The sequence below is a fragment of the Artemia franciscana genome, chromosome 18 (genome assembly GCF_032884065.1).
Source record: "Artemia franciscana chromosome 18, ASM3288406v1, whole genome shotgun sequence".
Classification (NCBI taxonomy): domain Eukaryota; kingdom Metazoa; phylum Arthropoda; class Branchiopoda; order Anostraca; family Artemiidae; genus Artemia; species Artemia franciscana.
Window position 1 is genome coordinate 19788552 of NC_088880.1, and position 14335 is coordinate 19802886.

Genomic DNA, 14335 nt, shown 5'->3' on the forward strand with positions numbered 1-14335 from the left:
TGTAACTTGCAGCCCCTCCCCTGGGGACTGTGGGAGATTAAGTCGTTCCGAAAGACATAATTATTAGGTTTTTCGACTATGCTGAACAAAATGGCTTTCTCAAAATTTTGATCCGGTGACTCTTGGAAAAAATAAGCGTGGGAGGGGGGCTAGGTGCCCTCCAATTTTTTCAGTCACTTAAAAAGGCCACTAGAACTTTCAATTTCCGTAAGAATGAGTCCTTCTGTGACATTCTAGGTCCACTGAGTCGATGCTATCACCCCTGAAAAAAAAAGAAATAAAGACGCATCCGTGATCTGTCTTCTGGTAAAAAATTTAAAATTTCACATTTTTTGCAGATAGGAGCTTGAAACTTCTACAGTAGGGTTCTATGATACGCTGAATCTGATTGTGTTATTTTCAATAAGATTCTGTGACTTTTTGGCGGTGTTTCCCCCTATTTTCTAAAATAAGGCAAATTTTCATAGGCTCGTAACTTTTGATGGGTAAGACAAAATTTATGAAGCTTATATATTTAAAATCAGCATAAATACCCGATTCTTTTGATGTATCTATTGGTATCAAAATTCCATTTTTTTTTTGTTTCGGTTACTATTGAGCCGGGCTGCTCCTTACTACAGTTTGTTACCACGAGCTGTTTGATTTGTTTGACAATTGGGTTTCTTATGGATTCCCTTTTACTTGGTTGAGTTTTATATTAGTCAAGTTTTGCTGGAATAAAGTTTGCTTAGTTTGAATCTACTGGTTGGAAATAACAAGGAAATACCCAAAGTTAGGAAATTTATTGGAAAAATTCGGGAAGTGTTGGTATGAAAAAATTGTAACGGTAAAGAATTCTTTTCTTTCTCACGTTCAAACACTCTTCTAAGTTTTCATTTGGCCTGTCACAAAATTTAAATCTCAGGACCATCCTTGGGTCCCTTCTCGGCTCTCCTTATTGAAACAGAGTATGTTCCTGGGGAGGTCCGAGATTGAATTTTGTGCCACATTTTTTTCTGTGAAGGGGGGAGGTCCCTAGGACTAATCTGAGAGGTAGCTCCATCAGATACGTTTCAAATTGTTTTAAACTTCATATGCGGGATGGCAGCTATAAAAAGAAATGAAAGAAAAATCTTGTAAGTTACCTTGTTGCTATGTAAATCTACTTAACCTCAGTACAGTAGGAGAATATTACCTTAATTCTCTTGGGTTTACTCCTCTAAATTTTTATCAGAAAAATATCGTGTTTCTCGGAGTCAGTTGATCTTTATAATTACTATCGGCGTGATAAAATCATAATCACAAGCAAAGGACTTAATTTTAGTCACTTAACAAGGGGAATGTATATTTAAACAATAGTTTTTTGGAATTAATTCACTAGCGGAATAGCCATGACTACTGGCAATATTAAGCGAGTCATGTGTAAATTGGGTTCGATTGTTTTTTCTTCAATTAGCATTTAATATTCTTCGCATTATTTTTTTCTGTATACGATTATTTCCAGGACATGTGTCAACGTAGAAACTAGTCAATTCAAGGTCGATGGAGTCAAAGTAGCTGAGATTATATCTACATTGCCAACAAAGCAGGCACCTGCTCTCCTTTCCTCTGAAGGTAAAATGAGTATTAATAAATGAAAGTCTAAATTTCAACGGAATTACCAAAAAATATTTTGGCATTCTGATGTTGAATGGTATAAAAAAGCTTTAACCTTGTTTATGGTGAAATGTATTTATGTGCATTGTTCACTCTCAATCACATAAAAAATCACACAAAATCCTACAATTTTTTTAGCTTTAGTCTGGGCATTTAAATTTAAACCAACACTTTTTTATTACATACCTCAGCGGAAAAAGAAAAAAAGAGAAGAGAATTATAGTCATTGTCTAAAAGAAGTGAAGCTCCATAAAGATGACAATTAGCAAAACTTAGATGGCATTGATGATTTAACTGAATTTAAATTTGTTAGCAAGAAAAAAGTAGGTTCCAAGATTGGTGATGCGATCAGCTATTTTGCGGTATACAAGCAAATCGAGCTAGAGTCTTATAAAATGACAAACGGTCTATACTTTTTTCATAGGCTATCATAATATGCTGAAGTGTCATTTTGTTTGATTTTTTTATGAATTTAAATGATTATTTGAAAATTTTTGAATTACAGGGGATATTTAACGTTGGTTTGTGTTCTGTCAAACAAACTAAGAAATTTAATTTCAGATTCTTGAAGCTCAAATAGCCAGTTGCATTTAAATTTGGGACTATTTTTGTATAAACTTGTCACAGTAAATTCTTCAATTCGCAAACCTTCTAAAGATCGCAATCTGCTCAGTGCGACATATGCTTGAACTTTTGCAAAAAGTTCCTCACTCAAATAAATAACCGGTTTTCATTTTTTTATGCCCTGAATATACCCAACAGAGAATTAATGGAAGGTGTCAATTTTCAGCGGTATTGACATTACATTTCTGTTTTTTTTTTTTTTGCTTTTTTATTCCCTTTCTTCATTTCTATGGTTCTCAAATCACTGCTTAAATTTTCACTTGTAACTTGACCATGAAAAAGAGTGATTTTTCTTGTTATTCGAGCCAGGGAATTGTTTCTGGAAGATGGTTTTTGGTCATGAGAATTACAGATATATACTTTGTGTTTAGATCTGACGCGAATTTTTAGGAATTTCAGGCTGAATTTTCGAAATTCCCTAAAGTTTGTTTTCAAAATAACATTTTACTTCTTAGAGTAATTTAGATAATAGTTACCATTCCTGAATCAGCTAGAAATAACCGTTTTTTTCTCACTTACAGGTATTTTTTAAACGCATTTTTTTAGTTTTTGGGTACTATAAGTCATGGCTCCTCCTTTATTAGGTAGCAGCTATCGCTGGAACCATGATCATGGAGGTACTAGCTACCGCTGAAGAATGTTTGGACCGAGCTCTAGTAGCAATAACCGCTGCTTCGTAAAGAAATAAGAGTCTGGAATTAGGTCCGTGGAATTTAGACTTCCGACTTGTTCCCGTTCTGTTTCACAACATTTAAACGTCTTTTCATTACGGTTTATTAGAGTTAACTTATTCACTGTCAGCTTCAGGACGAAGGGGATTGTTATTCTTATTAATGGATTGGTATTTCCATATTTTTTCGTGATTATTTGATAATGTATAAGATTGGATTGACTAAGTTTTGGAAAGTAGTTTGCGAAGTTTGGTAGAAAAGAGTAAAGTTTTCAGTATTATATTTTCTGACAGATATATTTTGGTATTAGTATATCACACACAGGAAAATTCCTCGGCTTTTTCTTAGCTGGAACCTACTAAGAAACAAACCAATTTTTTTCAAGCTATCGCTCATTACTAGGACTAGTGCCGGAAGAAAGGGATTCACATCAATGTTAGACAGGTTAAAATATTGCTTTCTCTGATTTTTAGGGGGATGGGTCCGATAACCTTTGGTGAAGGGCTTTTGGCTATGGCGATTCCGCCAGTTTCGATGCTTGAGACGGCAATGTCTCCAAAGAATTCTGATTTTTTTAAACTGCTGTTTTACTTTAACACTGTCAAGACGAAGTTAAAAAAATTATGGGTATAAAAGCAATAGTTTTTGAATGAGACATAAAACAGCTCTCTTCGATGTTTCAGTGCCATGGTTGTGCCAGGAGAAAAAGGACAAATCAGTGATATCCAAGCTAAATGTGACTTCCTTTAGTTTTTGAGATGAGAGGCTGAGAATCTTCAGCTCAAAGTCTTTGATTTCTATGGCGTATAGTGGTTCAAATGGTAATTTCAAAGGAGATTCGACACGTCCTCGTTTTCAGGGGGTTTTGAAGCTCTTTCTGAAATTTCTTTTTGTCTTTACCTTTTACTTTTAATTTTGACATGGATAATAGTTACCATTTGTGAATCACTGTCAAAGGTTGATTCTTTAACATTCGAGAATTTATTTAGAAACGTGCCTTTCAAACTTTGGTTACTGTGAGGTGTGGTTCGCTCCTTACTAGGTAGCCCCTATTGCTACAACTATGGTTATTAAACTCCAATCAAGTAGTGGTGCAAATTGATGACTTTTGATGACAAATTGATGGCAAAACTAAAAGCTTTGATCCAAGTATTTCCTTTCTTTTCTCCAAAAGGAAACTTTTGGGACATAAACTACCATAAAAGTGTTAAAGTCGTTGGCTAATAGTTGGACAGCTTGGTGGCACTTAAATTTATTGATAATCTAAAAAAAAAACTTGAGAAAAATACAAACATTCTTTTAATTTGATCTGTAACCAAATAGGGAAAGGGCATTCAATATTTTATTACAAAAGTATTGTCAACTATCTTCAATAAAAATGCCTCGAACAAATAGGAAAGGTTCTCTACTTTTTAAATAACCTGGAATAGGAAATAATCTATAAATGTGGAGTACGAATGTAGGAAATACCTTGGGACCTTAAAAGTGCTTTAACACAATAATACTGTATATAGATTACATTTCACTTTTTAAAACGAATATAGGCTTTTCCTTTTATACATTTAATGTTATTGGTCGTAATTTCTTTCTTTTTGTTTGCATTCAATGTCGCAAATGATAAAATTTTATTTTTATTTTTCTGAATTCATTTATCCAATGCACAGGGTCACATTGATAATGTCTCATTGAACAACAGATTCTTTTGAGAATCTGTTCTTTGTTGGAATTTTAATTCTTTGTTATTTATTAATCTTTTTCTTTTTTTAGTTGATAAATGGCACTACGTACACCTTCAGAAATCGTGAAGCAGATCATCAATTAAACGGTTCCTTGCCGGTTTTTGAACTATGCACTCAATAAACTATTCTCAAATGTTTTGTTTTATTTCTTCAAATAAAAATTCCCCTAGTACTATCCTGAAAACCAGAAGAGACATGTCTTTTCATTCGCTGCAATCGATAAGTTTGCAACGGAAGTAAGTAAGGTGAAACGGACTCACAGCTGCCGAATGTTCCATTTCAACTTGAAAGAAGCTTGGGCTATGCAAGGATTTAGAGTGTCTTAGACGGGTCAGGAACTCCATCGATAAATAAACAACAGCCGAAAAATTTCTGGTTTTCCAAAAGCTATAGGCTGGAGAATCTTGAGGTTTTTCTTGCAGAATTATTCCAAACTTAATTTCAAACTAAAAAGCTCACGAAAAAACTAAATATCATAAAGAGCTTTAACAAGGCAGCGAAAAACACTTTTATATTCATTAGTACAAGGACAAGGACTAGTTTCTGAAATGTTGTTTTGTAATAGACAAAAGGACATGAGAATTCAACTTCCCGGAATTCTGCTGCCATGTAGAGTCTCATGAACAGCAAGGCTTTGATTTTCTGGTGTTGAAACAAATTGATAATATTGAACTGATTCAAGACTCAATAGTCTTAAACATGTGACAATTGCTAGAATGGAACAGGCAGCTTTTCTTTTCTGTGTTCTATTACTCCAGTAACCATAAAAGGTGCTCAAGTCAGTAGCCTAGTAATAATAATAATACCGATAATGATGTAATCATCACTGAAATCTATTGCTTGAAAATGACTAACTTTTGGAAGTCCCTCTTACAATGTGTTATTTTAAGCCTAGTTTTATGAAGCTTTGAGGATAAGCTAATACTACTACTACTACTAATAACTCACTCCTGCACCAAGCCCCCTGAGGCCAACACAGCTACGCACGCTCCTCCTCCAACCTAATCTATTTAAAGCCTCCCTCTTTACACCCTCCCAGGAAGTTCCCATTTCCGTTAAATCTTTATTTATGACATCCTCCCAACCAGACAAGGACGACCTGCTTTCCGTGTAGCCCCAGACGGTTGGCCAAAAAGGACAATCTTCGGTAATCTGTCATCCTTCATCCGTAGAACGTGGCCTAGCCATCTCAACCTTTCTTTCATTATAGCCCCAGAAAGCGGGATTGAACCACACTTTTCGTATAACCTACTGTTTGAAATACGGTCAGTCAGCCGGGTACCCAGAACAATCCGTAGGCAATTTCTCTGGAAAACATCTAGTAAATTTTCATCTGCTTTTCGGAGTGCCCATGCTTCAGAGGATAAGGATAAGCTAATGCCTATCTTTTCCTTAGGTAAATGTAGAGACTTAGGTCAAGGATCAAACATTACTCAGTTTTCAAACAGTTTGTGGTAACTAACTGGAAGGGAAAAGAAACCCGCGCTAATAATAAAGAATAACAAAGAATTTTGGTAACAACATATGCATCTAAAGGATGTGATTTTCATGGTACGTACAAACATATTAAATTTATTAATTTTAAAGTTATATATTAGCAGATACTAGCCCGAGAAAATTTGCATTATTTCAGAAAAAAAGAGAAACTCCAAAAGAAGGGGCTAATATTGATAAAAATCACCCCGTCAAATTTAGTGTTTTCAGCGTAGATCAAATCTTGTCGATAAAATCAAAATTACACACGACTAGAGCGCCACCTATGCAGCCTGTTTGAAGTTTCTTGAATTAGACCATGTTCAACTTTCACGAATAGATTTTGTAGCTGACCAGTTAGATTTATGATTTATGTTAGAAAATTTTGAAATTAGAAAATATTAAATGTTGCTTCAGCATTTTTCTAGTCTAAGATGCAAAACTAATTTTCCAACTAATTTATTGCGTTTTTCTTTTTTGTGTTCTGTAGTACAAGTGTGACGTTAAAATTAAGGTAGAAATCATCTCATTCATCTATCTGTATTGTTTTTATTTATGGACAGGTAAACCGCTTGCGACATGAATGTCCGAGATTGAACGCACAGTTTTCGATATTTTATTTAGTTTAATCCTGATAGATGACTTTTCAATGAAAACCGAAAATAGATTGTTTTGCAATACATTAATACGTTTTTTCTAGCTTTTATTAGTGTTGTAAGACCTAATTATTATAGAAGTAATATAAATCACAAGTAAGTAAATGACAGATTTTATCCCATTTCTTAGATTTTTTCTTTTTTTTTGCAAATATCTTCGTTTTGAGAAGATGCTACTTGTAATTCAAAATAAGATTTAAATAACATTTTAAAGATTAAAATCTATAAATATTTCCAAAAATTGTAACTGTTTATCCACCTTTCATTTTCACTTATTCAGTCTGATGCATAATAGAGATTTTGAACTTAAATATATATTTAATATATTTAAACTATATTTAATATATTTAAACTTAATATTTTTTATAGTTTAAATATATTTAAACTTTAAATATTTCCACTATGAATATAGTGTCTATGTGTCGTTTAAATTAACTTTTGAGTAAAAATAGTATGATTCAGGGTGGAAACTCGTGTTAAGCGCGTATTTTAGTGATTATTAATCAAAATTTGATTTTGCAGTAAAGGTAACACACCTATACCGTACTTTAAATATATACGACACTGAGACGTAAACTAAAAAACTTTTAATCCATGAAGTTTAACACTCTTTCCACCTCCACAAGAGCAATGCATATGGGTACTTCTATTGTATCGGTCGTTTCATTATACAGCACTAGAACTATTACAATCACTATCGAATGTCAACTCCAAATACAAATTCTGTTGGTCTTAAAACAGGCGATTGATCCCGGGATGTTTGTTTTACTTTGGTTTTAACTTTCTTTTGGATAGATAAACAACGAACGGGCTGTTGGGATGAACTTTGCTGCACTTCTGAGCATACCATTTGGGATTTACTAGATCGGTTTTTCGTCGATAATAAAGAAATTCCTCTTCCAGTTCTTGTTTTAGGCTTAGTATCCTTTGTTTTTCTTCTGAAAAAGAAATTTTTCATAAGAAACAGATATAATTTGGAACTGTTGTGTGGGTTTCGCTGGAACTTCATATAAATTGCGTAAGTTACAGCGTTCTTCTTTTTCATCAATAAGCTTAACGTCAAACTTAATGAGAATGTTGAGTCAATTGAGGGGCATTAAAGTTCTTTCAGAGCGTCAAGAATAATTAGGGATATTTTTGGAAGCAGGAAATAATCAGACGTGAGATTGTTGGTATATGCTTCGTAAAATAACACCTCTGATTCGCAAGCTACCCGTGCGACGGATAATTTTTGCGCTTTTTCTTAATTTAGGTCTGCTGCAAAACCATTTGCAATTCTCTGTCTATGTTTACATGATGTTTGTTTTAACGGAAGAAAATGTTGTCCTTCTTGGACATAATCAAATGCTTCGACTAATCCGTTATATAAATATACATATACACACACACGCTGCATCTGATGGTGTGATTTTTATTAAGATTGTATGACTTTCTGGGGGTGTTTCCCCTTTTTTGGAAAATAAGCGGAATTCTCTCAGGCTCATAATTTTTGATGGATAAGACTAAACTTAATAAAGCTTATATATTTAAAATAAACCTTATATATTTGAACTCAGCATAAAAATAAAAGTCTTTTAATGTATCTGTTGGTATTAAAATTCGTTTTTTAGAGTTTCGTTCACTATTAAGCTGGGTCGCTTCTTATCTACAGTCGTTACCACGAACTGCTTGATAGTTCAGCCTTATTCCAGGCGATTCACTGTCTTAAAATTTAACGAGGTTTTTGGAACTTTTCAAATCTTCTGAAAAAAGGGGCTCGTCAAAATTCAAAAGACTCCCATGGGTGCAGTGTATCCTTTAGTTTCGTAAACATATTCCGAGGCTAGGTAGTTCGTAAAATTATTATATGGAATTTAATATATAATGTTTCCTTATAAGCTTTGTTAAGTTTAGTCTTATCCATCAAAAATTATGAGCCTGAGAAAATTTCGCTTATTTTCCAAAAAGGGGAAACACCCCCGGAAAGTCGTAGAATCCTAATAAAAATCACACCATCAGAGTCAGTGTATCAGAGAACCCTACTATAGAAGTTTCAAGCTTCTGTCTTCAAAAATGTGGAATGTTGTATTTTTTGCCAAAAGAAAGATCGCGGATGCGTGTTTAGTTTTTATTTAATTTTTTTCTCGGAGTTAATCGTGACAACCCAGTTCAAAAGAGCTATTTATTCGAATTAAACGGCCAATGTGCTTCAGGGGTCATCCTTAAAGAAATGGAAAAAAAAATCGAACTTCAGCGTAAAGAGCGAGGTATCGACGAGGGGGTGAACCTCCTCATATTATATATATGAGGGAGTTCACCCCCTCGTCAATACCTCGCTCTTTACGCTAAAGTCGAATTTATTAAATAACGGCCGATATAAACGATAATTTGTCTGTGTTATTTTTCGGCCAATCTTAGCATTTAATTTTATCTCAAGTAGCTTAATACGCTGTAATAAACTTAATAAGAACAGAAAATATTACACATTTGGGGCGTGTTGTCTCTCCTCAACAGCTCGCTCTTATACTAGAATTGTTTTTTAAACTTATAAAAGAGGTTATTGTTCTAATTAAACAGCCTTTGTAATTCATGAGTCATTCTTAAATAAGTGGAATAAAAATCATACTTAGGTTATTATAAGGTTATTATTAGTTAAAAAAGGAAAATTAATATGCAAATTTCGTTTTAATTATTTATGTACGTTGAGCCAAAATCAAAACCTGCATTAATTTAAAAACGTTCAAAAATTAAATAAAAAATAGTCGTTTAACTGACAATGAGGAGCGACATTAAAACTTGAAATGAACAGAAATTATTCCGTATATGGAAGGGGTTGTCTCCTCCTCAACGCCCCGCTCTTTATGCTAAAGTTTGACTCTTTCTCTCAGGTTTACTTTTTAAAACAATAAAACAAAACTTTAGCGTAAAGAGCGGGGCTTTGAGGAGGGGACAGCTTGTTCTTTATGCTTAAGTTTGTTTTTAGTACTTTCATAAGAGCTGTTTATTCTGATTAAACCCTTTGTGATTTAGGAGTTATTCTTAAAGAATTGGAACACAATTCAAACTTTAGTGTAAAGAGTGAGGTATTGACAAGAGGGCGGACCCCCTCATGTACGTAATAAAAATATACGAATATAAAAGTTCGTTAAGTAAGTTAATTTGTAAGCTACGTATATTTATTACTAACTGTACATTCATGTACAGTTAGCCAAAATCAAAACCTGCATTAATTCAAAAACGTTCAGATATTAAATAAAAGAAACAAGTTTTTTTTTAACTGAGAGTAAAGAGAGACATTAAAACTTAAAACAAACAGAAATTATTCCGTATATGAAACGGACTGTCCCCTCCTCAACGCCCCGCTCTTTCCACTAAAGTTTGACTCTTTCTCACACCTCTACTTTTAAAAACAATAAGAAACTTTAGAGTAAAGAGTGGGACGTTGACTAGGGGACAGCCCCTTTCATAGATGATGCTATATATCTGTAAGACAGGTTGAATTGGTTGGAGGTAGGCTGTACAAGGTATTTACAAGCGGTAGCAGAGTAGAAGAGGGCTGTACTTCATCATCTTAGTCGTTTATTTAATATTTAAACAATTTAGAATAGTTTATGATAGAAAATTGAACACGTACGTTATCATTAGGTAACATTGTACTTATTGCTGAAAGTAAAAATATCCTATAACGCTCCCTAAGTGGTTATTATGGAGAGGGGAATACTAGTTTCGGAAATCTAGGTCCAGAGGTAAAAGAGGATGGAACTATTTAGGTTGGAAACTTAAAGCAAAAGTTAAACTTTTTGGTAAGCATTGTCGTAACTTGACTTTCAGGAGCCAATTGGGGTTTTAAAAATAGTGTAGTGCGGATGCAGATATTGAGGACAAAGGTAGTTCCTTTGTCCAAAAAGAGTCTGATGAGGTTTTGAAATTGGAACAGCTACAGTTACGACATATTAGTGACCTTTAGCAGTTGGTATAGGAGCAAATAACTTATCAATTAAAGAAGGTTAAGGCCTAGCACCTCTGATAAGCGTTAGGTTGATAAATAATACAATATATCCAGGAAAAAATGACTAAGCCACCCGGACGAGCATTGTAATATTGGCATATCTTGAGCCTTTAAGGATTGAACGGTAGATTCCTGGTTTTTTACTAAATTAAAAAGAGAAAATTGAAGAGATGTCGGCCTGGAGGATATTGCTTTGAAGGTAAAGGTTTGGATATTGAAAATAGTTGCATTCCAAGAAAGGTTTGAGAGCCCAAGTGAGTCACACGTGGCAAACAGAAGAAACCAGTAAATTGTTTAAGAATATGTGGTCGGGTGAAAAAGAATCGGGGAGGATCTATTGTTTTTTTTAGGGAGGGGGGAATTTAAAAGAGTTTTTTAAAGTGGTCTATTGAATTAAAGGATGACGGTTTGCCTCTTGAAGAAAGAATTCGTAAGACAACTAAAGGCCGATAATGTAGGTATATGAGTAGTGTGTCGGTTAATTCCCAGTTTTTGAGTAAATGAATGAATGCATGCTTCATGTGATGTGTACCAAAAGAAAAACAGTGAAAGATTTAAGTGATAACATTGCACGTTGTAGATAAAATCCGATGAAGAGTGGTGTGATTGAGAATGAATGATGTATTACTATTTGGTTGCCGAGGCTCCTCGTGGTAAGGAATCCCCTCAGGGGATTTCTCAGGGTAATTATGGAGCACATTGAAACTTGTAGAGCAGTTATATGCCAGTTTCTTACATATTTATTCATGCTGATGAAACATTCATTTATTTGTCACTTTTTGTGCTTGTTTTCATTGCTCAGTAGCTTCTTTTTGCAACGGTATAATATTAGATATGTACACACTCACAACCTTTTCATACATCAATAACATGTTTTCACTTATACTGATAATTTCAGTGATGCATTCACAGAAATTTTAAGAGTGAAAGTACAAAGTCAAAGACTTCCAAGCATTTTGACCCACCCCCCTCCCGCCGCACAGATTGAATGTTGGTCCAGCGTTCTCAAGGGAATGAAGTATAAATCTTATCTTGAAAAAATGCTATAAAAGTGCTTAGTTTTTTTCAACGCACTTTCGACAGTATTAATGTTAATTGTAGGCCTACAGTTTTTGAGTCTGTTCAACTTGTGATATGACTATTTCAAATTGATACTTATGTGATACAAATGAAAATAAATAATTGTATATTTACAAAATAATAAAAAAAGAATAGTCAGACATGTCTCCTCATTTTTTTTCAGGCAATTTTTAAATTAGGAGTTTTAAAAAAAGTATAAAAGTAAAACTCACTGTGGTCGTCTTTCCACTGACGCAGCCCTTGATGGTCTTAAAGAGCGAGGGGCGTGAGATCCAAAAATTGGGCAGAAAATCGAAGCATCTATAAGAGAGAAAACAAATAAGTTGCAAGACAAGTATCGCCTCATAATTAATCCTTTTGCTTAGTATAAGCCCTGTTATCAGAGGTCAAAATACATTCACTGTAATAACAATTTAATGGCGATTAGACGCTGGAATCACACTTTCGCATGGAAAATAATATAAAAATGCCAAGGTGTTGCAAACGCGGCAACTAAGGAAACTCTATTGTTGTATATGATATTCAATAGCAGATTTCTTTTGTAGATTTTATTGATCTTAGCAATAACTACGGTATCTTACGATGATCTTAGCAATAAATGTTAACGGTATATTTGCAGGCTTTGGCCAGACTCTATACACATCTGTTGACCAATCATTGATTCTTACTGGCCTTATATTTCGTTTCAAAGTCAATCAAAGCTTGGCTTTATTGAAAGTAGTTGTGCTTAATCCTATTTCAATCCACAACCGCAAGTATCGTGTATAAACTGATGCAGAATTTCTGCTTACTAAAGTGGGGTACTCACAATGCAATTCGACACAAAAAATAAAACACAACCTGAGAGCGAAACTTTCCTACTTCTCAAAACTTATTCCGACAGAGTATTCTGATTAAAGATTTTGAATGTTCCTTTTCAAACACTCCACTACACAGGTAATAAAATTGTATATCTTATTTTGCCGTTAATCGCAGTGTAAACATACAAGTGACATAGAATAACTTTCCTAGCAAGATGACTTCACTTTCAGAAAAATCGTTGACGCGTCGTGTAGGATAAAATTTAATTTTCTCTCGTGAAGCAACTGAGGGCCATACAATCTCCACACTCACCATCCAAAAGAGCAAAAAGAACTTTCTAAAGAGCGAAAGATCTGCAAAATTTTTATTTTTTATGGAAGAGGATGCTTTTAACTCTCAGGTCGTGAATTGTTTAAAGGAATTTTTCAAGTGAACAAGCAGAACATTATGTTTTTCTGAACATCTTCTAAAATTCCTAATGTTGGGAAAAAAACTTTTAGGAAACCTCAATTTTCATAAAAAAACATGCATTCCCATTTTCTACATGCACCCCTAATGCGTTCCAAGCCAATTGGTTACCCTCAAATTATACTGACCAATTACAGTGCAATATTAGTTGCAGTTTAAAAGGTTAAGAGTCTTTTCTTTTTTTTTATCACTCAGGGTCAAAGGGTCCCATCTCCTTCCTCGAGTAATAATATTTTACACATCCCAATTATATCTTCAAAAAAATCAAAATATTGCAAATGAAATTTACTATGTCTATTTAGATTGTTAACATCAGGTCTTTAAGGAAATTGTAAGACAAATGAAACTAATTATTATTATACACTTGATTTTTGTTCGCTGTTTTTTCTATCACAGTTTGTTTCCTCTAATACTATTAAATTGTTATTGCTTTCTGAAAACATTATCGGAATTTTTCTTATTACTTCCTCTTAATCCGGGAGGACAGGAGTTAGGGAGAAAATGCAGCACTGACTACAAGAAACATGCCTGTTTTACCAGCGATTATTTGCTTACTCTGAGCCACACCCTTACATCCATCCTCAGATCTCAAGCCCTTTGAGCTTTTTCACAATAATTTTTGCCAAATCCGGTTTGGCAAATATAACCTTCTATCAAACCTTGAGCAAGAAGCTCCAATCCGCTCCTAATACCTAGCTACAAGGCAGTATAATGCTTTATGATTCCAATCATAGTTTTTAAATGTTTACTTTAATACCCGACATATTACAAATAAACAACGGTGTATTAGCGAAACTACTCTCGGGGGATACTTAATCGTATTACAAAATAATTATAGAATGGCGACCGGGTGAAGGCATTTGTGCTGAATAGACTTGAAAAACGTCAAAGACACTAACCTGGTCTGAACGGTTGTACTTTTTTCTTTGATTTTCTGAACTCCGTCAAATTTCGTGCGGCCTTGTGAGGATTTTTGTCGTCCTTTTCAGTTATCATAGTTATAAGATCATCATTCTTGTCCTGAAATAAAAAAAAAAACAAGTTTTTTCAACAGAAAGTAAGGAGCAAAATCGAAACTTAAACGAACACAAATTATTACGTATACGAGGGGGAAAGAAAATCTGGCTCGACCTCCACGGAAAAAACCCCCTCCCTACGAAAATATCCTCTGAGGAATTCAATCCTGGTGAAAATTTACTT

General features: G+C 34.1%; 2 protein-coding genes across 9 annotated transcripts in view; one reads left to right on the plus strand and one right to left on the minus strand.

The window, feature by feature from the left end:
- Positions 1-4841, plus strand: part of LOC136038722 (inorganic pyrophosphatase-like) — a 50789-nt gene extending 45948 nt beyond the window's left edge. For all 3 annotated transcript variants that reach the window (XM_065722060.1, XM_065722059.1, XM_065722058.1), the window contains 2 exons: positions 1484-1593; positions 4698-4841. In XM_065722060.1, the coding sequence (XP_065578132.1) occupies positions 1484-1593; positions 4698-4735 (148 nt within the window). In that variant the 3' untranslated portion in view covers positions 4736-4841. The remainder of the gene's footprint in view (positions 1-1483; positions 1594-4697) is intronic.
- A 2529-nt stretch (positions 4842-7370) lies between these two features.
- The window catches only part of LOC136038720 (cytosolic carboxypeptidase 3-like), a 110204-nt gene continuing 103239 nt past the window's right edge, over positions 7371-14335 (minus strand). For all 6 annotated transcript variants that reach the window (XM_065722053.1, XM_065722056.1, XM_065722050.1 and 3 more), the window contains 3 exons: positions 14035-14155; positions 12079-12166; positions 7371-7736 (listed from right to left, as the gene is read on the minus strand). In XM_065722053.1, the coding sequence (XP_065578125.1) occupies positions 7493-7736; positions 12079-12166; positions 14035-14155 (453 nt within the window). In that variant the 3' untranslated portion in view covers positions 7371-7492. The remainder of the gene's footprint in view (positions 7737-12078; positions 12167-14034; positions 14156-14335) is intronic.